Source organism: Corvus cornix, chromosome 7 (assembly GCF_000738735.6).
Source record: "Corvus cornix cornix isolate S_Up_H32 chromosome 7, ASM73873v5, whole genome shotgun sequence".
NCBI classification, from domain to species: Eukaryota; Metazoa; Chordata; class Aves; order Passeriformes; family Corvidae; genus Corvus; species Corvus cornix.
The window spans coordinates 4727123-4751948 of record NC_046337.1 but is presented as its reverse complement, the minus strand read 5'-3'; the positions used below and the strand labels follow the sequence as shown (position 1 = coordinate 4751948).

Below are 24826 nucleotides of genomic sequence, written 5' to 3'. Positions count from 1 at the left end.
AGCTAAAACCCAGGCTGTGCTGCCTGGTGCTGGTTTGTAGAGCATGCAAGGTGCTTGGTGCTTGTAGTGATGAAGATACAAAATGCCTCCTAAAATGAGGCAGGAGATTCTTGCATCCAGAAGATGCTGCTCCTGCCATCTCTCAGCTCCCACACACAAAAGCATTAATGGAAGATAGCACATTATGCCTTTAAAAGGGCAGAAAATTGAGAGGTTTTCCACATTTGTGCCATTAGAAAGAATTTTTGTTTGTTTGGGCCTAGAGATATCAGTTTAAAGAAATTGTTCCTGAAATCTCACTGTACCCACTGAAGTGGCTGTGAGCTTGCTGTGAGGTTTCAAAGAGGCATCTCTGTTCCTCTTTTACTAGAGGTTGCACAAGGCTCCCTTACAGGAGAATTATCCCTGAAAGCCTATTTGGGTCCAGTACTGTCTGCATAAATCTTTCCAAGAGGAAAATTTCCAACTTCTCTTCCAAAAACTTCTAGGTCTTAAAAAGACAAAGATGAAACAACGTGACAATGCCTGGCCTTGGCTGAGACAAAAATGCCTGTGCTGATACTGCTGTGCCTCCAGAAAGCTATCCCTATGTAAGGGGATACAGCTACCAAACAAACCCTGACATAATAAACCTTGAAAGAGTGAAATTAGCCTAATTACTAGCCACAATGGGCAGCTCTGGAGTTGTACCCTGCTCTCCCAGAGCAAAAACACCCGAGTTAAGGACCAGCTTCTCCTCAGCCTTTCCTCTTCTGCAGAGTAACAGCCACAGACCAAGCTACCCTGTGCTTCAAAGGACCTGATTCCATCCATCACAGACACATCGCACCAAACTGAGGTCAGGTTGAACTGTCTGCTGAGGGAGAATGATAGAAACTAAAGGACTGTAATCTCCTTTCTCTTGTGAATGCAAACCTTATGTTCAGTACCTGGAGCTGGTGCTATATGACCCATCATGAAAACAAAGTCATTTTCACAGTCCCTGCTTTCCTAGATGTAGACTTTCATCTTTAAAGATGATCTATATTCTTTGTTCCTAAGTACAAGACTTACTTGCCTTCACTGAAGCAAACACTTTGAATAAATCCACTTCAAGCAGTCCCAGTCACTTTGGATAACTGACTTTTCTAGCACTTTTTGTGTCAAATGCAGATTTATTTTTTTTTCCCACTAACAAAAAGAACGGATTAGAAGATTGAGATAAAAAAGATAAATTCCACAAACACCGCTAAGAAAACTTTTTAGGTTTTTTTCCCCCCTAGTACTTTATTCATTTTCACACAAACACAAAAAAAAGGTTCCTATGAAGAAGAGAATGTACAATTTTATGTAACTCACCCCATGGCCATGACCATTTATTTGGCTTGAGCTGTCAAAGAATGCCATTACACTTGAAAACAAATGCTACAATGAATTAATTTGCCTCATCAGTTGTAGTGCTGTATGATGAAGAGAAAAAAGCTGAAGTGACCTGATGGGTAACAGAAGGTGGAGGGAGTTAAAAGGAAGAATTTAAAACTAAAACTCCATTTTGCAGCAGCCACACAATGACCTGGCAAATATACCAGGCACAGCAACATGAGATTCCTGCCATGTCCTGGCAGGAATAACTCCAGGGGTGTCTAGAAGATCCTAATTAGGTGGACAAAAGCAAGTTTCAGCTGCCTCTCCCTCTGAGGAGACATGCCCAGACCGTGGGGATTAATGCTGCTCCACTGAGCAACACAAGAGAAGTGTCTGTGGATGTGTGTGCTTGGGAAAAACACTCCCACAGCTAAATCTGCAAGATTTTGTCAGTCAGAGCTCCCAGCAAAGTTTTTTTTAAGTCCCTAAGCACTACTTCCCAAATCGAAATCAAAGAAGAAGTTGGAGCAAGTCTCAGCAGTCAGTTCATGTCCATGGGAATTATTATTCTTCATCTAAGTAAGATTGAACGATTTCCATGAAGTTTGAGAAGAACATTAGAGACCACAGGCTGGTGTGTGCTGGCACCGTGAAAAATGAGCAGCTCATTAATCCCAGACACTGTATTCATTTCAAACCCCTCACAGGGCCTCGATTTTGCAAACAGATGCAGTAACACAGATCTGGACAGCACAGGGATCAGAAATTCTCTTCACATGCAGGGAACAGAGGGAGAGGAATGCAGCAGAAGGGGTGGAGGAGCACAAACCACAGTGCTCAGGTCCACTCTGATGGTGAAAACAAGTGACAGAACACACAAACACACAGAGCTCAATGCAAAACACATTTTGCACAGGACTGTGGTTAGTGTGATTGCTCTTCCTAAAAGGAAAACTAAATGTCAGTGGCTGGGTGAATTGAAAACATACAATGAAATTCTACCACCCTACTTAAGGGTACTTTGATATCTGAAGTATGAAAGTCCTCTAAAATGCAACACTAAAAAAACCCTCACCAAATAACTAACCAAGCAACACAAAAAACAAACAAACAAAAAAAAAAACCAGAAAGACAAACAAACAAACAAAACGCCCCAAAAAACCAAACCAAAATAAAAAACAAAACAAAAAAACAGAAACAACAACTGAATAAAATAGGAAAAAGCAAAAACAAAACAAAAACTGCCCAAACAAATATATTTATGCCCATGACAAGAGTTTCCTCTAAAAGCAGAATACTCACAATAGGTAGTGAATTAAAAAAAAAAACAAAACCAAAACCAAACAAAACAAAACAAAAAAAACCCCCCAAACCCTAAGTTTTGAAAGTTTCTTTAAAATTCAATTTACTATTCTAGTACATATGAAACTGGGAAAAGAGGTTCGAAACCCCCCTTACTCTGCATCAATGAGCACACCTTACAACAGCTATCTTGATAGTCCAAAGCACAATTGTCATGCAGGATTTCTCACTTTGACTTGCACCTCTAAGATTTATAATCAAATTTGTGATTTGCATATTCCTGAACTGTATGGTCAGAGGGTTTGAGATCTGTTCAGAGATATTCTTCGATGCACATCTCACCTTAAAAGGATTTTTCAAAAGCTTGGGTCCAATATTAGACTCCAGGCTTGAGTTTTTAGAAGGCTTTATTAACACCACCATTGCACTCCTCAGTGCTGTGGTTTGTAAGCTGATCTGGGGACACCTTCTGTGAAAGATGAAGAAAATGGGGTTTTGTTTTTTTTTTTTTTTTCCTCCCTGCATGATATTTTGCAGTCTGTTCACATGCTCATGTGTCTGTGGATGAACACCTTCTTCAGAAGACAACAGCGTGCCACAAATTGAAAAGCTGACTGAGGAATAATGCTGTAATGTAAAGTCTAATTCAGTGTGATGACTTTAGGCATTTTAAAATTTATTTTCTTAATTAAAAAAAAAAAAACAACTAGAGGCAGCAGTTTGTCTCCAGTAAGTCAGGAAATACTTTGGTATTTTCAAGAACTAACACACCCATGATAGTTATGTGCCAAGGATGATTCCATTTCATTGTTAATGTTGTCCCAGTAGCAAAGAATGGCTCTCGAGCACTATGTAGCACTATTCTGCCAGAGAAAAAGAAGCCTTTTACATTTCTTCTTCCATTGCACTGCTGATTTTGTAACTTCCATACATTGCAGTTAGTCTAGAAAAGTGCACATCTTAAAAACCTTTGCATAGATACAAATACTGCAGCTCAGACTGAATATATGAGTGAAAAACCGTAAAACTGCTTCAGCATGAGTTGCAATATTGAATGTCTCAAGACTGTTTTCAACTGCAAGCCCAGGAGAGACACCACAGTTCTGCTAAAACACTGCCAAATACTTACTGTGAAGGTACTGGGCAATGTTTATTGTCCACTCCTCCGGCAACTTCCCAGCTTTGGATATCTTGGAACATTTCAGCTGACTGGAGAGATCTCGTGACTCAATCCAGCACAGGGTGTCCTCTCTGTAGCTGTAGTCCAGGGTCACTACTGCAGATCCTTTCACAGGGGTCCGGGCAGACATTCTGCTTCCATTAAGGTATAAAACCTCAATTATCTCAGAGCTTGCAATCAGAAGAAGAGGAGGTCTTTCAGCAGGCTCTGAAAACAAAGTGAAGAGAGTTTAAAGGATTAACAGGCTGTATGTTGATATATTTATCTTTTCAGTTTTAATGAAGTTTTTAATGTTCTTACCTGTTTGTTTTAAGATATGCAATAAATTGGTTTTGTTTTTTATTTTCATAACTATCATATATTCCAAATTATTAAGTCTATTTTATCCTGCTGTTCTAATGGTTCATATCATTAAAGAAAATTAATTACCCCAGCCCAACAGCCTCTGTTTAATTCCAAGTATCATTATTGCAACATTTTTCATGCCTAAGTCATAAAATGAAATACAACTTATGCAAATTATCTCTATCCAGATTAGTGATATTTCAAAAAGAATGAAGGCCAGGAAAACCTGCAGAATTCATGAGGACACATGAAATTGTAAGATGCTTTTCATTAAGAATCTATAAACAAGACAAAAACTGAGGAGTGGGTGCTGCTGAAAGAAGTTATAACAAACCTAACAAAAAATCCAGTGCAGTGAAACCCTTAAAGCACAGAAAAGCTGCAGTTCCAGGCATATGTGAACAATATTTGTGTTGCCAAGTCAGGAGCTCTCACCCCAATGTAATCTGCTTGTTTTCAAAGGAATGCATCAATGTTTGAACGCGGCATCGACATGTAGCACTCTTAATCAACATTCTACCTAATGGAGTTCTCAAATTTTCACTAAGCAATTCCAAATGTCTAAATGATGAAAAGAAAAAAGGCATAAATAAAAGGATTTGACAAATGGTACTTCATCAGCAGGTGTGATTAAAGAGAAAAGAATACTTCAGTGAGTACAGTGTTCACGGGTCTCACTCAAAGCCGCAGCAGTTGGTGTTCTGTTCTTTGGTAATATCTGCTTTTATTTAAACATCTTTCTTGATGATTTTTTTTTTTTATTTTATTTTGTCATATTAAAAAATGTAATTTTTGTAAGGTTTAAGTGTGTATTCTTTCTAACATGGATTTCATTTACTGTTTCCTTATTCTTTCTCATTCCATAATGTATATTCTGTCTTGTCCCTCTCCAGAAAATCCCACGTGGACATTTGTAAATTCACACATTTATAGCGTTACTTTTGGAACTTACGTCCTCATCATCCTCACATTCACTTCCACTCACCCATCAGTCAGAGCCAAGCATTATTTTTCTTTGAATTTCAGAAGATATCCAAGAACTGCAGTGATTTAATTTCTTTGTGAAACAATCCCTTGTGGTGTAAGCCATGAGTGAAGCTCTCTAGTCTTGTTTGTTTTCTCCTTACCAAAAGATAAGGTAGTGGGGGGTTCTTGCAATTTTTGTTTGAAATCTGCCAGGTCCCTTTGCAGTCACTGTCTGTTCTTAGCAACTTTGGCTACCCTTGAGAAGAAAGCCAGACTTAAGAACTTCTGTCCCTATCACCCACTCACCCCAGACTTTCCAGACTGGTACAAAAGGAGTGTTTCCATCTGCATCCTGCTGAGTCTGGGGATTTATTTTCACATCCAACAGCTCTGTGCTCAGCTCCCCTCTCCCCACAAAATAATAACCACTGCCTACTCCCGGATTCAATCACTTTTCCCAACTACCAGCAGTGTGAAAAGATCTTTATTATTATTTTTGCTCTTATACTTTGAGTTAAGCCAGATATTTCCACAGCCTGCAATATATAAAGCCTCAAAGAGAAGGCAGCTCCCAGGAGCTGTTCTCAGTTCCAAAGCCACCAGGTGGTTTCAGGCTGCCAGAGAGAACTGTATCTTTCCTTGCACTGCTTTGAACTGGCCCACTGAAAACTGTAACGAGGATTTAATACCTCACTAAACTCCAGAGAAAGGCTGTATTTCGGAATTAGGGTCTAAGACAGGAGGGAATTCCTCAAAGGAATTTGCTTCAAACCCTCTTGAGCAACAGATGTAATCAAACCTGGCTGCAAAGGTATTGTAAGGACTCATGGTACTGCCAAGAGGTTCTGCTCAGCAGGCACCATTACACATTAAAAATACAGAAACTAGATTCTTGGGTTTGAAATTATATTTTTAAAGCGTAAATACATTAAATAATTCAATGGATTAAAGCAGTTAATCATGTTTTTTTACAGTAGGGTAGATTACCTGCTTCCTTCAGTGTTGCTCAGATAAAGGTCGATTTGATAACTTGAAAAACATAATATATTAATTATAAAACTGTACAAGAATATTGAAATTCCATACAAAAATATATAAACCAACTTACTGTATAGCATAATGCAGATGAAAACCAGGAGATACTAAAGAAATCATGTTTTCACCCTCATGAAAACTGCTTGTCTGCTCCTTGAGAACAGAGTCTACAAAGCTTAAAAGTTTAGTGGATGGATTTAGGATGAGTTACAGTGAGCTGACAGCAGCTTTTCAAACAAGTGGACTTCATGTGAGTTATTTTTTCACAAGTTTTTTGTTTTGTTTTGTTTTTGGTTGTTTTTTGGTTTTTGTTTTTTCATTTTATAGGAAAGATAAGAAGTGAATAGCTCTTTAATCCAGGGAAGTTTTATGATTCATCCTTCTTGACTAAAATGAAAGCATCCTCCTTTGAATTATGTTTAAGATAGAGTAGTGGAAAAGATGAAAGCCTTGCATTTCCCTCCTACCTGATCTTGTCTAAAATACAGATCAATAAGTGATGCCACAACAAATCAGAAATTGAAGGTGTTTTGCACTGCCATCAGACTTACTTCTCATCTGGAAGAAAAACCTCAGAAATGCCAGCATTTTCTGTATTTTCCACCACAATGATACGAAAGGCATAAACCCCAGAATTCAGTGTTTACAAGCAGCTTAAACTCCCTTTTCCTGGGGTATGCATTGTGCATCATAAGGACTTTGCTGTCACCAATATATGTATTGCATAAACATCTGAAAAAATACTGAGCAGTCCAATTTCATTTTGACATTACTTTTGGTGTTTAACCATAGTGTACCTCACCAATGGGTTGTTTTATTTCTAAAGTCTCCAAACTTAGTTCGGTGAGATTTTACAAGAAAATTGTGTCAAATCAGTTTAACAGGGCTGATTTTTTTCTTTAAATGCTAGAATTTTTTTTTTCTTTAGTCACTATCAGTTCATCCCACTTTATCTGCATGACAAATGTTTGTTACCACACAACATTTCTCTCTAGATTGGCTTTGGAGATACAAAACACACCAGGAACTTTTGTAAAACAGATGAATTTCTTTTCCTCAGCTAGATAGTCCCAGTTCTGTAATTTTCTTTCCTTAAATACTCTTCTCATCACATGCAGATCTTGCAATTTAGGCATAAAAAATTGGTAAACAAATAAGTTCTAAAACTCTGTTCAACAAAGCTGTGGTTTTTTTTCATTTTCACCTCAGAATAAACCATTAACTGCTTCTTTATTCATAAAAGAAAATACGGCTAAAAAGTCTGGAAAAAACCCACGGAGAGCCCCCAGCTGTTTTGATACCTATTTTAACATCCTTCCCAAAGGGAATGTGCAGCTAAAAGCTTTCAGCTCCAGAGTTATTTAATTGTGCTGAGGAAGAAAATGCAGAATTTAATAAGGTAGAGACCTCCCCACCTTCCCAGCCGAGCATTTGGCTGCCTGAAGGGCAGCAAAGAGCAACTTCTGAGAAGTTCTCTGCTAATTGTGCCACCCCACATGTGCAGAGCTGGCTGAGTGGCTCTGAGGCCATGCAGGAGCTGATGGACCTGTGGGGTCACCACACTGTCCCCAGCACAGGGCAGGGCTCCTCCAGACACAAACAAGTGTCACCTGCTCAGCACCTTCTGAGGCCTCCAGCACCTCCTGCACCTCACTGGCTCCTCAATATTCAGGAACCTCCGAGTTGATTTCCAGAGCCAACTGGGATGTGGTGGTTTGGTGTTTCGGATTGTGCTGTATCCAGGATCTCAGCATGGATGGTGATTCGTATTTGTAGCAGATCTGCTGTTCTTAACATTGAAAGCTCTACAGAAAGCCCAGCCTACACCTCTAGTGCTGCTTCTGATCTCTCACAGCTCTTACATACAGAGCTGAATACTCCTCGGCTCATTCTCTTCATCTGCTTGACAGCTACTTTTGCCAAATGCAGACAAAGCAGAGAGGTTGCTCTATCCATCCTTATTTGCTCTAGGTTCTTTAATGAAAAAGTTGATAGTTTTTCTAAGTGCTGGTTTGTTTGTTTTTTTCCTTAGACACCTTTTTTTTTCCTTGGATTCTGTTCTTCTGATCCAAAGCCACCCTGTGTTTACAAAAATCCCCAATGTAATGAGTAACACTCAATTCTGTGCAGCACCACGATTCCCGTTTGTATTGTCCTACAGGGGTTTCTCTGATTAATGAGTAGTGATTCCTTTCTGAAAACAACAAAAAACGTGAAAACTACTGTCAAGTAAACATGATAAAGTAGTAAAAAATACAGAGAAGTTCCTTATTAATGTGGTTTTTTTCATCTTGACACCAACAGCTCTCTACAGTGCACAGATGTTACTCAGTTTTCTGTGTGCAAAAAGGGAAACTATAAGGGTCACCTCAAGCCCTGTACTGGCACCATGAGGACTTCCTGATCTAGAATTGCATTATTGATTTTCATGCAGTGGAGAAAGAAGAATAATAAGTTATTTTTACTTTGCATGGGCTTTCTTATCTCACAAGACTTCACTATGGATTAAAAAAAAAAAAAAAGTCCCATGTATAGATCAAGAAAAAACAGTAAAAGAAGGAAAATACTCTTTAACTCCCAGTGGTGATCAAGCAAGAATATATTTAGTAATGCTCTTTAGGTGAGGAACCCACAAAACCATTACTAGACCTATCTTCTGATGGCAAAACAGTTACAAAAAGGAAGACTTAAAAATACATAAAACAAACATGGCTCCATGCTCAGCTACATATTCTTCAGCTTCAGGATGCTGAAGAATTCCTTAAGGAACTTTTTCGGGTTTTTAATATAAAGGTATTGTTAATTCATTATGCTGAATAAGAAAACACTGTGTACTATATTGCCTCATTAAGCACAATTGACTAATTTCCTCAAATACCCAATCCACTATAAGTAATGAAAACATGCACTGAGCAACAAAAAGCCTCATGTGAATATGTATATCAGGAAATTCACCTCTTGGGATAATGCAAGGACAAAGCAATCTCATGTCTTTTTTCATCCTAAGGGTACAATTACCTCATGATCATTTCCCCTGTCTCCATTGTCTTCCCAGAGTAAACAGCCTTTTTTGTTTGTGTGAGGAAAATCTTTGATTTATTTATGAACAGGGAGGCTGGGAACTCTTCTAATCTTGGCTGAATTGAGTATTTTGCTTTAATTAATAATATCCAGATAATAACTTTAAATATTTCCCTTGAAGTATTGTCTTAATAAGGGAAAAGTTTTTTCTAAGGTTGTTGTGTGGCTCTTTGTAGTAGAGTGAAGGAAAGTTCATCTCACGTGTGCTCATCTCTGTCCTTTCACATGAATCCTCTAGGACCAAACCTCAACATATTTTCAGGAAGGCAAAAAGATGCTAAAACTTACTATTTTTGGCCTTGCAGGACTTGTTATCGGGCTGAAGCACATAACCCTCCACACAGCTGCAAGTGTAGGATCCATCTGTATTTACACACATCTGGCTGCAGCTTCCATAGGTGTCACACTCATTCAGATCTAAAGGAACATCAACACGATTTAGTTTAAGGATTAGGAAAAAAAATAAATTCAGTAAAATTGAGAATTCTAAGAGAGATGTTTAAGACATGAAGTCATTTTGGTGTGAGGCTTGATGTTTTCCCCTTCTCAAACAATGAATTTATTAGGGATGTTGGCTGTTGAAATCACTGGAGTAGCCAAAATGAAGGGTAGGAGTTTTCAAGTTCAATAGCTCTTAATTTCAAAAGATAAAACCTTCATTATTTCAAGTAGTCTCCTATGTCTACATCATATTAGGGAGACATTTGGGTCCTTGTTAGTACTAGAGATCACTAGTTATCAGGGTTGATGAATGGAGCAACATTTCAGGAGAGGAAATAATTGATTATCCTTCTCAACCTATTTATGCTGGCAATGTCTTACAGTTCCTTAAATGAGCTGTCACCACTTCTCCATTAAACCACCATCCAACATCTAAAACTATAGACTCCTCTAATAAATATAAAGAGCAATTTTCTCAACTAGGGTGTATATGGATAATACCATAAAATCAAGATAAGCTATTCAACAGTGGTTGAGGGTTTAAGTAATAAATTGACATTCTAAAAAAGCCGCTGTTTAAATCATTTCCTAAGATATATTTTTAATCAAGAAACATGACAACCATAGAGAGAAAGAACTTATAATAAATTACATTTATGAAGAATCTGGCTCAGTACTTTTAGTTGGAGAGAGGAGTGATTGGTAGTGAGCACATCCATATGGCCTTAGAACTCCAATATGATTATTAATACAGACAAAATAAAGCAAGAAACAAACACCTGGACAGAGAACTAAGAAGCCATATATTTCAAAAATGGAAGAGAACAGTCTGCAAGTTAAGTCTACAGTTCCCAGTCTACAATTAATTACTCCAAAGTAACGTTCCCAACTAAGCTGTATGACCTTGGGAGGGTTCATTTATCAAATTCTAATCTAGGTGTGTCTTCATGGCCGTGAGGTGAAACACTTCAAGTTTTACAGGCACTCCTGCTGGGGAGGTGTGGAGAGAGAGAGACTCAACACAACTGAGCTGTAGCTCCAGAACTCCTCCAGTCGAGCTGATCCCTTCAGTAACTTCAGGAGAGTTTCTGCTGGGGCACAGGAGCACCAAAGAGTCAGGAGGGAGGTCCTGACTCTCATTTTAGGGGCACTCTTTTCCATTCCCTGCTCCAAAAGCCCACACTTGTCCCTGACCAACGCCTTTGAAGAAGGGTTAGGAAGCGACAGTGCTGTCCTGGTTGTCCACCAGCTCCCTGCCCCTGACACCCAACAGGGAACCATCAGGACACCTGGGTGTTGATGTTGTAGTGAATTTCTTGTTTACCTGTGCAGCTTCTCCCGTCCCTGCTTGTTTCATATCCATCCCTGCAGTAACACCTGGTGCCGTTCCTGGTGATGGCACATTTGTACTGGCAATTCATCTGCTGGCACTTGGGGAGCAATTCTGTGAATGGCAACAGAGCAAGATGCTACTAAATATTTGTATTACTCCGAAATTGCAAACTTCAGAAGCTTTTATATATATTTAAGTGCATGTCTCAGGAAGGAAACACCACCACCATTTTCATTAGCAGGAAATACATCACACGTACCCTGTAAAACGCTTGTTACGAAAATTGCATTTCAGCAAGTTAAACATTAGAAATCAACATTTTATTTCTATCAAGAGTTGTTCAAAAGTTTATTATTGAGGTGTACTGTTGCTGTTCCTAAACATCCATTTTTAGCACATTAGTCATAGCAATTATTTGGGAAAAAAAACAAACCAAAACAAAACCATACCTGAAGTGGTCATAGTTATAAAAAACAACCAAGGTTATGAGAAATGTTTCAACATCTGTGTCTTCATTATTCCTGATATCAATTGATTTTCTAACTTTGTAAAGCTTGTTTTGATTTACTGATACACACATAACCTTCACACCACACAATGGGAATACATTCTGCCTCAATAATTTAACATTGGATGTGTAATGGTGAATAAACAGTGGACGCTATATATGTCATTACTGGTGACATCCTTCATAGAATCTACCTAAATACACACCATCAGCACAAGGCATGATGCTAACAGACTGAAGAAATATTGTAGAAATACAGACTGCAGTGTTTTCCAGCGTGAAACAGCACAAAACCAAACAAAAACTGCTCCAACACTTCCCAGCCTCAAGCTGTGTGCTGTGTTTCAATAATTTTTCTGATCAAAAAACCCAGTATTTTAATGAACAACATTTCTTTCCCTCCAGGAAAATGAAAAAAAGGATTGAAAAATGCAGCTTAAGGAGTTGCTCTGAGGGTGTTTTTCAAACCTATGCAGATGGATCAGAAAATAACCTGCAAATGGACAGAGAACTTTCTGCTACAGGGCTGGCTTTAAGTAACTGGGCATGACCTAAAGAAAAAGAGAAATCTGTACTTTAATATGTGAACAGTTTTAATCCACCTGATCATTATTCATCGAGTTCTACTTGGGAGTAGAATGAACATGAATATGAAGAAGATTCTCTATCAGCATCTGAGCCCTGAAGCTTCCGTTCTGGAACGACTGCCACTGTCAAAATAAAGCTGAAATTTTGGGAGAAAAGTGGATATGGCTGGCACACAGAGTTACTGCTTATTCTAATGCAACTCTTCTAAAAAGAAAGTGGTTTCACACAATTGTCTCAGGGCATTCCCTAGAATTCTGCATGCCACACAGTCTACAGGCTGCCTAGAGGTTGATAAACCACACATTGTCTAAATCTGCCCATTTTCCCAGTGGTTTCTGGTATATTTCTCTGCCTTCTGGGCCCTGTGCATAGGAAGATAATATATTTTTTGGCTGTAGCTGGCTTTGTTGGTTTCCTGTCCCTAGTCCAGTCCTTAAATTTGCTATACCTTTCCAAGAACAAGTCCTACACAGAGGGTGAACTGGGGAACTTTCCTAAAGGTACCCTGAAGAGGTTCTGAGCGCTGAGGTGTGGAGCTGGAACCAGACAAGGTGGCACCTGCTCATTAAATTTGTCTATCTGAACAAAATCAACACATACTTCTCATTTTCTAAGCAAATATGGATCAGCCATCCTTTACAACCTACAATTTTCTTCCTCCAATATTTGTCTGATGCTACACAGCCAGGAGCTCCTACTGGATGAGAAACATTTGACTCACAAACGGGACTTGGTTTGTTTGCACTCTTTCCTTAATGGATGCCGACAGGCAGCAGCTTGAACCAGAATAGTGGGACCTGCACACAGCCAGGAAAGCTGGAGAACAATGAAAATAAATTGGCAAGTGAGGTCCATTATGGGAAAATTAATAAAAAACAGTCAATCTGCTCATATTTTTGACAAAAACTGTTGCATTGCATTGATTTTAAGTTATTGAAGTATCATACAAGTGGCTTTTAACAGCAAAATAGCTGCATTTTCCTTACAATACGTATTAAAAGATACTTTGATAAAGGTATGTAGTGAGGGAAGAAGGGGGAATGGCTTTAAACTGAAAGGGGATAGATTTGGATTAGATGTCAGAAAGAAATTCTTCCCTGTGAGGGTGGGGAGGCCCTGGAACAGGGTGCCCAGAGAAGCTGTGGCTACCCCTGGATCCCTGGAAGTGTCCAAAGCCAGGCTGGACAGGGCTTGGAGCACCCTGGGATAGTGGAAGGTGCACCTGCCCATGGCAGGGGGTGGAATTGGATGATCTTTAAGGTCCCTTCAAATCCAAACCAATCTGGGATTCTCTGATAGCTGAAGTGCTGTGGATAGAACAGGGATCCTCTGGGAGTTCTTACTCTTCCTTCTCTTACATAAATCATTACATTCACTTTTTTGAGAACACTGTCTGAGCCTATTGATCAGTGAATGAAATCATTACAAATTTGTTTTCTCAAAAGACACGTTTCACAGCCCACTGTCAGGACCAGGGAAAACCAAAACATCTTCTCTCATTTTAGCCAGCTAGGAAAAGGAGCAAGCAATCACTCGCCTCAAGTTTCACACTAAAACTGCTTTTAACTGGAGGGCAACAACAGCCAGCCAGGAATTGTTCAAATGCACCAGACATCCCCACAAAACCATTAAAGAACCACTGTTGGCTGCCATCTGTTTCTGACTTCAGACAAGTATTTCCCCTCCTTCCTTAAATTATCCATCAAATCATTTCAAATGTATTTTGTTTCTTATTGTGACAGACCCTTTCTGGCCCCAGAAATTTTTGCTCTATTGCTGATCTACTAACCCTGCCAGGGGAACCCATAAGTGAAAAAGCAAAAAAATACAATAACAATGTAGAGGGTAAGAATATATATAATACAACAAAATAGAATAGAATAAAACAGAATAGATTAGGAAAGAATATTTCATTTGGAAGGGACCTACAATGATCATTTAGTCCAACCGCCTGAGCCCTTCAGGACTGACCAAAAGTTAGGGCATGTTATTAAGGCCACTGCCAGATGCCTTTAATAAATAAAACATTAAACAGTAGGATAAAAAATGTATTTTCTACTTTACTAGCCATTTTGTAATAGCTGTAATACTGATCCTGAAAACCTTTGGAAGAAAACACAGTTTGACTGCCTCTGGCAATGTTTGAAATATTGAAGGACAAGCTATGGAAGACAGTGTATACATTTAAGGCTTGGTTAGATTTGTAACAGGTTTCTTGAGAAGTGAGAAGGCACAGAAAAATCATGAAGCAGAACACTGATATTTTTAATGCTCCAGATAGGACATTTAAAGAGATAAAAGCCAGGGACTGTCATTTCTTGTCTCTTCTAAAATTCTGCACCCACTTTGATCTCCCTTTCTCAGCGAGAACTGGTTTACAAAGTACACAGGCAGTGAAGAATGAGCATCACTGAGCCTTCCACTTTTATCACAGCTACAGAAACCTCTGAATTTGTCAAAGCATGGTATTTCTGCTGCAGGATTTAAAGGAAGGAGCTGCACTGAAGGAAACAACAGGAGAGAGCTTTATAGCTCTCTGGCAGACCCACAGTTCAAGAAAAGGAGCTGCAGAGCAAACCGTGAGATTTGCAGAAATACAGGGTAGCAGAAACAGCTCTGAGTGTCTTTAGGATGATCTATTTTCCCCAATCCCAGGGAGTAGTGACAATTCATCCAACTCTGATTTAGGTCATTTTGTTCAGTGTTTTCTTTCTTCCACAGGAGACATGAAGGGCAGCATTTTTTACTTCCCTACATCTCCATGAACTCTCTGAAGCTCTGATCCAGGTCTGCCACAAAAGCCACCCTGGTTTCTCAAAGACACCCATGTCAATCTTACGCTCCCTGACTTTCATGTTGCTCTGACTCCCAGGCATCTGGTCCCACAGGAGAGTAGTCAATCAGGCAAAGATGCTGCTGATCTCATCTCCCCTAAAGTGATACACCTTTGACAATGACTCAGAGGAGCTGTAAGCTTCCCGGACAAACTGCTCCCACAGGAATTCACCGTAATAAAATCCTGCCTTCATTTATTCCTTCTGTGTTCAATGAAACACACTGCTTGCCATAGTTCATTCAAGATGAATGATATAAGGAACTAACTTCTCTTGAATGGCTTTTTAATGAAAGGTTTAAGCAATTGATCTGACTATCCTTTTTGTCAGATCGCCCTGAGCCGACATGAGGTTCACAAAAGGTTCACACCAGGTTGTCACGCTCAGATGTTTTGGCTGTTTCTATGAACAGGAAAAGCAGTTCACTTGCAGATTCGTAATACTGAATTTCTTTCTTTGGGGGCTATTGGGGATTGTCAAAAAAAGTAGAATGGATTTACCAATATACCTATTAACTTTGTCTTACCTGAGAGGAAAAACAACCAAGGCCAGGTTGGATGGGACCCTGAGCAACCTCATGTATTGGAAGCTGACCCAGGCCTCGGCAGGGTGGTGTGGGTTGGAATGAGATGATCTTTAAGGTCTCTTCCAAACCAAACCTTTCTGTGGTTCTGTATGACCGTATGAAAGCAGACTTGAGGCATACAAAATGCATTTAGCTGCCATTACTTCTGAGCCACTTGCATGCTAATAAAGCCTTTTGGCTGCAGTGGGTTCCCAATTATGTTTCCTAAGTACATCTGTAATAGACAAATCCTGTCCTGCTCTTTTTGTAGTGACAATATATGCTGGAGAGTACTGACAACCTTTCAGTACTCTGTGAATTAAAATTTACTGCTTACGTACTGTTGATAAACATCAATAATACAGAGCTGGTGCAAATAAAAGAAATTGGCTGAAGTTTACAAGTTGAAAGCGCCAGACAATACACCAGGGGAATAAAAGCAGAGCTTCTGTTGTCAGTTCAGGACTTCCCAATTTGAAACAACAAAGGATCCTTGTCACACAGTTCATCAGAGAGTGAGCATGAGCAACCAGTGCAATGTTGCCTGGGAAAAGGGAAACGCATCACTGAGAGAATTGGGATAAGTGTTTCTCATTGAGAAAGTGTTGATGTCAAGCCCCAGGATGCTCCTGAGTGCTTTTCTTCCAGGAGGCAGCTGCTTGCAGCAGTGCACACCCCGATGGATACGTGGAGAATAAACTCAGCTTTAAGCAGAATCAGAGCCTCAGGGATTAGCAGGGGAATGGAGAACTGCAATCTGAGGGGAGACTGCGAGTTTTCATGTTGATTGGTGCCAGGGGATGAAAATGAAGAGGAATTATGACTGCTGTCTATGAATATATCAGAGGATCAACAGCGGGGAAAGAGACAATTTAAACTAAAGGGCTATTGGCAGAAGTACAAATGAGTATAAATTGCCCATTAATAAATTCTGGCTGAAAATGAGAAGGTTCTTAGCTATTACCATAATCAGGTTCTGGAACTCCTCTTTGAATGGGAACAGCAGGGACAGAAAATAAGTGCTTGCTTTTGACATGGATCAAGATAGACCAACAAAAAAGAGCATATGGAAAGGGCCCTGAAATACAAGAAACCATTTACATGACTCAGGAGGTTCCTCCACTGTGTTCCTCAAGCAACACATCACCTGATGCTAAAACATAATTCTTCATTATGGATCTGAGATTAATCCCTTTTTTCCTTGTCTCTAAAATATACCCAAAGGAAAACTTAGGGGAGCTTGTTACTGGACTGTTCTTCTAATTGAACTCCATGCATAATCTTTTTTTCTCTTAAATACTCGTATTCTTTTCGGAACCTTTGTGTTTCATAAATTTGCTTGATCTTATCTCTGTGTTATTCAGTTTTTGTGATTCAATATTCATACACTGATGTCTAGACTATTCTTATCACACATACTCTGTAAGCCTTATTTTTCTTTTCTGGTTTATGTTTTGAGTTTTTGAAGTACAATCCTTTCACAAATTAGACTTTGTTGTAATCTACCCTTAGTTTTTTTCTTTGTTTGTTATTGTTGATGTTAGAGACACAATATAAAGTTCTATGGTTTGCTTCTCTGGCAGAAAAGGGTGGCTTGATCAATAGAATTCACTTGCTGGATTAAAATGATGCAGCATGTTTTTATCTTATATTTGTTGGTCATTTTATTAGTTTTTAATATCTTACCATAAAAGAAAAATGACACAACTGTAATGAACTTTGTCAGACACCTCAGCCCAAAACTCTGTTATGGCAGAAGCACCACAGAAAAAGAGACATGGAAACCAGAGATCAGGTTCATGACCTTCCAGCCCTGCTGTGGGTGACCTCTGTCAAACTCAGCAGAGAAGCACAAGGACTAAAATTTAAATATGTTGGTTTTCATTAGCTCCTAGAATAAAACATCCAGTCAGAAAAATAAACTAAACTGGGAGATGTTCAAGACTCAGCCATTTACAGTTGAAGTCTGCAGCCAGCCCCAGGTGCCCAGCCCCATCAGTCAGTGCAGGATTTCTGTACAATTCACAACAGGGTAATCAGACCCCAGAATGACAACTTAAAACTCTGCATCCTGAACTCCAACAGCAAGCTGAAGAAAATTCTTAGTCCTGGGTGTAACTGCAAGCCTTTTCCTTCACAGAGCTTAGATGTCTACGTTAGGACTGCTGTTAGGTAACTCCATTCACTTGAACTCCTGAGTGCAGAACCTCTTCCCAAGGGTGGAGTGTTAAAAGAATATTTCTAAGATAGAGGCAGGGAAATAATGCTTGAGAATGGTGCTTTGTCCTGGGTACCAGGCTACTCCTAAATTTTCCAGAAAATAGCAACTGGCTAAAATGAATTACCAAATGGCTGTATTTCCACCCTTTTTCATTACTAAAATCATCAGGCAACTGAGCCTTTTTCCCAGCAGTATTGGTTCAACATGAGAACACCTGATGCAGCAACTGGTGCATCCTGTGGAGGAAACATTGATGGGCTGTGATGTGTGAACACCCCTGAGGCTCAACAAACACCTAAGCAGTCCTGGGTCCCACCCCCTGAACAACTGCTGTGAGGACAACGCCGTCATGTAAAGGGTGAGCACCAGATTTTTGTCACGTTAGCTATAATTTATAAGAAAAAATGGCCCTAATGCAGCGTCAGAGCTCAGCCCATCAGTAGGAGAACCCTGGCCTGTAGCACCAAGTGGTGCAGGAAGTTTGACTTGGAAAAGAGCAGCTCAAGGCGAGACTTTCTGAGCATGGTGGCGCATGAATTGCACTTCACGAATTTACCTGATGTATCTCAAGCCTCTGTTGTATCTTTCCACACAACACTGTCTATGTGTTGGCAATCAGTCACTGAACAACTTAATTTGTTATTTTAGGTAGACATTACAATGTGTTTGTCTGTTTTATGATTACAGGAAAATTACATATCTTGTTTAATCTGCTTGTCAGTCTGCACATAACCAGAAGTGTCTCACTGTGATTATTGTTCAGTGAAAATGGGCACGTCTTGCTGAGCAAGTTCAGGCTGCTTCTGAGTAACAAGATATTACTTAGAAAAGACAGATTTCTTTTTTTCCTTTTTTTTTCCATCATTTTCAACATATTGAAGTCAGAGAGAAGAAGGAATGTTGCAGGAACAAAACAAAGTTTAAATAAGCAAATAAAATCTTCCATAACCCTCAGCACTTCCTTTCAGATGTGAGTGTAACCATCTTCAAAATATTCCTTAACAGTATCTCCCTACCCAGTTCATGGATAAATTTATTTTTCAAGGATGTACTATTGAAATTTCTGCCTGCCTAAATCTTGACCCACATTATTTGGCTCAGCTTCAAAACAATTTGTTTGATGTGGTGTTCTTCAACCATAGCATCACACAACACTTTAAAAGATGAGATCAGCAGGTAGGAGGCATGTAGAGAAATATTGGCTTCACCCGTGGAAATGGCTCATTATTCTGACCTTTTGCTGTTTTAGTTATATCTTGGCTGCCATACACAAGCATAAGCTGAAGGAAAGTTCACATGGGAAATAACAAACTGGGTAAATGATTTCATGACTGAAGAGAGTAATTTATCTGGTTTTTAACCCGGATGGAAGATGTAAGTTTAAAAGAATAGCTATGAGAAAAATACACATTTATTTAGGTTTATTTAAAGTAGTTTATATTTTTAAGCATTTCCATGGGATTGAATACATGTTCACTGAGGTACAGATAATAATCTCTACGTGTGTCTAATGAAATATGAAGCCTGACAATGCTGCACATGTCAATAAGCCAAAGATGAAAGTAGGGAGTGCTAAAGTTTGTGAATGGTGATAATGACTGGCAGAATGGGTAAACTACAGAGAGGTCCAGAAGTCAGCAGGAGCAGATCACCTGGGCTTCTTAGTAGTCTGGACCAAATTGTATAAAATTCATTTCCAGAATTAGCTCACATTTTCTCAGCCTTGTAAGTAAATTGCAGTTCAGTGCCTGAGGAATGCTTGGACACCAAAGCAGAAATTTGCTGGCAGGACCAGAGCAGGCTCTGGTGGCAAAAATGCTCAGGAACGTTTTGTGGTGGTAAAGGATGTTAGGAAGCCTCTCAGGGAGAGCTCTGGAAATCTAAGTACTGTCCCTGATGAGGCAGGTCCCTCGTCCTGGGTTGTCCCCTCACTCAGGCACACAATTCCACCCAGCTCATCTGGTCACTGGATAACAAGGAATTCTAAGTTGAAAAAGTGTGACTTACTATGGTTGCATACATGCTTTCCAGCTCTATCTATGGGAAGCGAGCTCACAGCATGGCATCATCAGTGTTCAGTGTCTCTCTTAAAACAGTCTCTTGCAGAGGACTGAACCATCTCACTCCCTCCTGAGGATCATCTCACTCCAAACCAACGGTGTGTTTTCACACACGGATTTATGGGAATGGCCCAGTCGAATGGCCCAGTAAGATCAGCTGAAAATCTCTACTGTGCCTCAAGCAGATACACCCCAGCATGGCAATGCCATGTTCCCTTCAAGTGGCAAGATGTCTCAGTCTTCTTCTGGAATGGCAGTTTGTAGAGATAAGTAACAAGTTTAGACACTCTTTGTTCTGTTGCCTCATCTAGTGCTGTAGATACAATGGTGCAACAGAGCTGGGAAGGGTGTGGAACTCCTAAAACATTGCAGAGAGGCCAAAAGATTATTAATTTATTTTTACTAATACTTGGGGGGGTGGGGAGGGGGAGTGGTGAAGAAAAAGAAAAAAAAAAAAAGGAAAAAATAAAATAAAAAAAAGCTGACATCTTTATTTACTTTGCTCGGTTCAGTTATCTGGAAAAAATAATTAAATCATTCTGAAATCAAAAAAGACACCTATAACAGCTTTTCCCAATGCCCAATTTCATGCCTCCTCATGGAAGTAGTACCTCAGAAATTGCTTCTCTTCGCGAATACAACTACACTTGACAGATAAAATCCTCAAAAAATTGCCAAGCAGAAACCACAGGCTCATGAGGCAGAGCCTTCCTGGAAACACAGCCAAGGACTTGGAATCAATTACAAAAATAGCAGCAGGTCCCAGAGAACCAAACATGCGATTCAGTAAGTGAACTTTGTTTATGTGCAAACTAAACCCAGTGAAGGATAACAGAAAGGACTTTAAGTTAGAAGCAAACTAAAAACTGGTAGCAAGGAAAAATTGTACTGGAGAAATAAAATTCTTATTCAACTGTTGACTGTTTTTTTTCCAGGGAGACAGACATATGTACTTCTGGACTGTGGCAGGGGCTACAATAAGTGATACACTCCCTCACAAGCAGATGTTCAGTCAGCTAAGGAGGCTGAACATTTAAATTTTCCCTGCAGCAAACAGGGTGGGATTCAAGTTGACTTCTGGAGTGTTTTTGCTCCACTGAAAGTGCACAATTCATGACAAATTCTACCTAAAGCTGTATATTGCTGCTGCTGCCTGGGAAGACTCACAATTGCCAGTTCTCAAGGTACTGCTGGCAGTGTTTTCCTGAGCATTTCTCACTCATGGGGTGTTACCATCTCCCACCTGTGTCAGTGTGCACAAGTGCAGGTGGCCAGAGGAGCCGGGAAATGGGATCCATCAGATCCCAAAGCCTAGGAAATCACTGTGATTCAAACTTGCTATCCCAGTGTCTGGGAGGATGCACAATTTCATGTTTGGTGATTTTATGTCATCTCACGTGGCATCCAGCTGGGATTGCTCAGCAACAACTTTCCTGGAAGCACCAAATTTAGAGCACCAGCTGAAAACATGATCAGTAGCAACACTGCAAATTATGGCAACATTTGCTGCCATTTCACCATGACTCATCTTCCCTTGTTGCATTTCTTATATTTTAACCAACTAATGAGCCCTTAGCCCTTGGCAATGTATGATCGATTCAGTGGCACTGAGTTTGAAGGCAACAGAAGGGCAAGAACTGCTTTTCATTCATCTCTTCATTCAACTGAGAGTCAGAGACCTACCCAGTGCATCCTTATTGCTGATGCCTCTTACTGCCATAGGCACACGTAATACATACAGGAAACCTTAATTTTACTGAATATTTTACATAGGATAATGTCATTTGGTATTTTTTTTTTTTCACTGTAAGTTCTCCAGCTGTTTCAGGACTGTTTTTTGGTAAAGCACTTCAAGTCTTTAGAGACCCAAAAAAACTCCTTCCCTCTGCCCATCCTATAAATCAAAGAACTGGTGAGCAGGAAACTCCAGTGATGAATCATTTCAGCCACCTGTTGTTTTTATGGTCGGTACAGTTATATCTTTTATGTAGCTCCATGTACCGTTGCATGCACAGGAAAAGAAAAATGCAGATTTCCACAGCAGATGTCATTGACACATTTTATTAGTGGCCGTAACATAAATAAATGCCATCCCTGTATCCTGCCCCTCGCTTCATTCTCCAGGGCACAAGCAGAATAGGCCGAGAAATAAATTAATAAAACATGATGGTTTTCAGTGCCAATTTCAGCATTCCAGAGCCTGAGATTATTGGAGGCACAGCCGTAAAGGGTAACACTGAACATGAGAGACTCAGGTGATGAGCTTTGGAGGCTGAAGGGCACCACAAAGATCAGCCCTATTTCTAGCTCCTGAGAATAAACATGGAATCACCATGGTATTTACACAAGGGCTTCATGCATTACTTCAACATTCAGCTACTACATTCTGGCACATTAAAAGTTAACCTGGCTCTTCCCCGGCTTCTCAAGGGACAAAAATGCAAAAGGAGACGGAAAAATGTTATCTGTTTCTATTTTTTGCCAGAATCCTTTTCTAAATCTTCTGATTATTCCGGAGAACAGTCCAACTGTGCCAAGGGCTTGGCTTAAGACAATGAATACAGTTTTGGTGCGGATCACTGCTTCTCCCAAATGCTATTTTGAGATATTCTCTCCACAAAGCACCACAGACTTCAAGCATAGTGTAGCTTTTCACAATTTCTTCAACTAGAAACTCAAGAGATGGATGTAACTCCAGTTGGTCTTGGCTCATTCCAAGTTTGGCAGAGAACCTCATTATTTGCCCCTTAAAGAATTATTAAGCTCCGCCTATGTTGGGCTCAGTAGGCAAAGCCACCTACATCCAAATTATGAAGTCAATAAAAAAATGCACCACCTCAGTTTATATTTGTAGCTATTTTTACATCTCACTATTAATTTTTGCAAGACTAAGACTACTTGGAAATAAAATCATTCAGTATAACAGTGCACCATTAAGATTACTCCAATAATGTTAACTCTGTATTTTATATAAGTAAAATCTAGGCTTACATTTAACAGTTCTAGATATCTATTTGCAACAAATTTTTCAGGCAAAATTATTGTTAAAATACCTTTAATTAAGTATATATCTTCATTATATTCTATTTATTAAATACAGAATAAATATTGTGCAATATATAGTTAAAGGTATTTTTAAAAGACCTAAGCTACATGGTTCTCCTAACTACTGTTGACATCAGAAGGTAAACATCTTACTGCCTGGAAAAATGAAGAAAAGATTTATTTACTCCTCTGTAAAGGCTTCTTACAGGAGACCGCTGTACATTTTGTGTTCCATTTGAAGACTTTCATAGGGTTGTGTTTTACCCTCATGAAATACAGTTTTGAAATTGGACAAAATGCCTCATTATGATTTTCTCTTGTGTAGCCTTGACCAGATCCAAGAACAAGAAGCAAACCTCCCTCCTGAATGATGGCTGTTTGTTGGTGAGCTCCTGGTTATGCAGTCAGAGAATTCCACAGCAGCTTTTATCACTGAGTAACACAAATCCTTCCCTGGAAGAGCTCCCTGAATGCAGGAAGCCTTTTACAGCTGTGCAGCATCTTTAGTCAGGATTAGATGTTCACTTTTGCTTGACTTGGTAGCAGAACTTCTCAGAGGATGCTCAGACTTCAAAGAAACTTTTTCCCCACAGAGAGAAGTGCTCTCACCATCTCTAGAAAATTCGATCCCACTGAGGGCTGGAACAGCCATGACAAGAATTGCACAGTTAGAAAATCACCATGTTTTCCTTGAAAAGTGATACTAAAATAAAAACAGGGTGCAAACATCTTGTCTACAATATTTTGTATTATTGCCACTGGACTTGTGCCTGGAAAATGGAACTGTTTACATAGTTTTGATAGCTATGTCCTTATGTGTGAAGAGACAACTCAAATACATTTATGGAACATCACTGAAACAAACTTAGGGCTTAATAATCTTCTTGCTATTCCCTGTTACCAAAAAAAAGCTTAAGCATACCCAAAGTTAAAGATGAAAGTGGAGTAGCCAAGAAGAAAGAAAAAAAAAAAGGAAAAAAAGTAATTAATTTATTTATTTACTGACTTTTAATAAAAGCTGTTAAGTACCTGAATATCAGAAGGATCTGTAAAGCAAAAAATCTGAATAGATGATTACTGTGAAAATAAAGAGGCAATTAAAGAGGGAATGAGTTAGAATGGTTGCAGGATAATTAAATTCTTCATGAAGAAAACAGAAATTGAAAATTAAATTGGGGGAGCATTTGCAACAACAGCTAAATTTAAATGTGTACATTTCACCTTCATGTTTTCTAACAGTCAAAAAATAATAACTGTACTCAAATTTAGAAAAAAGCCTTGCTTTATTTTGAGAAGTCTATTAGCACAAACTTTTTGTTTTAAATTTATTTATTTTTTGCCCTATTTGGACACATCTTTTTGATATCTCCCAGGTTTTTAATTTTGCTCCATGCTCCACATCTTCCCTCCCTCCACCACCCTACAAATGTTCTCCATTTTGAACACATTCAATTATTCTCCAGAAAGCACCATTTTCTACTTCTCCAAACCCAGCCCAGCATACAGAACAAAGGACACCAGAAACAAAAGGCTTTTCTTCTTTCAACTGCCTCTAAAAAACAGGGCATGTCCAACTAAAAGAAAAATACAGAATACTTGCCTAACTGTGAAAAGCAATTCCAATACCACATTTAAAAGAGGGGAGGTTTCATAAGGCAAAATTGTTATTTTGCAGCATTTTTGTTTTCTTGTTTCTGTTGATGAGGTAGTAGGACAAGTCAGATTCAGGACAAGTCAGATTCATTACTGAGAACTCCTCACTGTTACCTGACTACACCTGTACAATTAATTGCAGCTATTCAATATGTGTGGATGCCAGCAAGGGCCAGCAGAGGAATTTGCAGGCGCAGAAATGGTTTAACATTCTTACAAACTGTTGTCCATCCAGTTCATGTGAGAACAAAAGATTTCACAGAGAAGCTGTGAGAAGCTGGATTTCTGTAACTGCTTTCTCATGAGAAAGGAAAGTTTCGCAGAA

The 24826-nt window shown here is 39.3% G+C and overlaps 1 protein-coding gene across 1 annotated transcript in view; it reads right to left on the bottom strand.

Annotated features, from left to right (window-relative positions):
- Positions 1–24826, bottom strand: part of LRP1B (LDL receptor related protein 1B) — a 636888-nt gene that overhangs the window by 286198 nt on the left and 325864 nt on the right. The window contains exons 4-6 of the mRNA XM_039555091.1: positions 11019–11138; positions 9542–9670; positions 3776–4033 (exon numbers count right to left, since the gene is read on the bottom strand). Of these exons, the coding sequence (XP_039411025.1) occupies positions 3776–4033; positions 9542–9670; positions 11019–11138 (507 nt within the window). The remainder of the gene's footprint in view (positions 1–3775; positions 4034–9541; positions 9671–11018; positions 11139–24826) is intronic.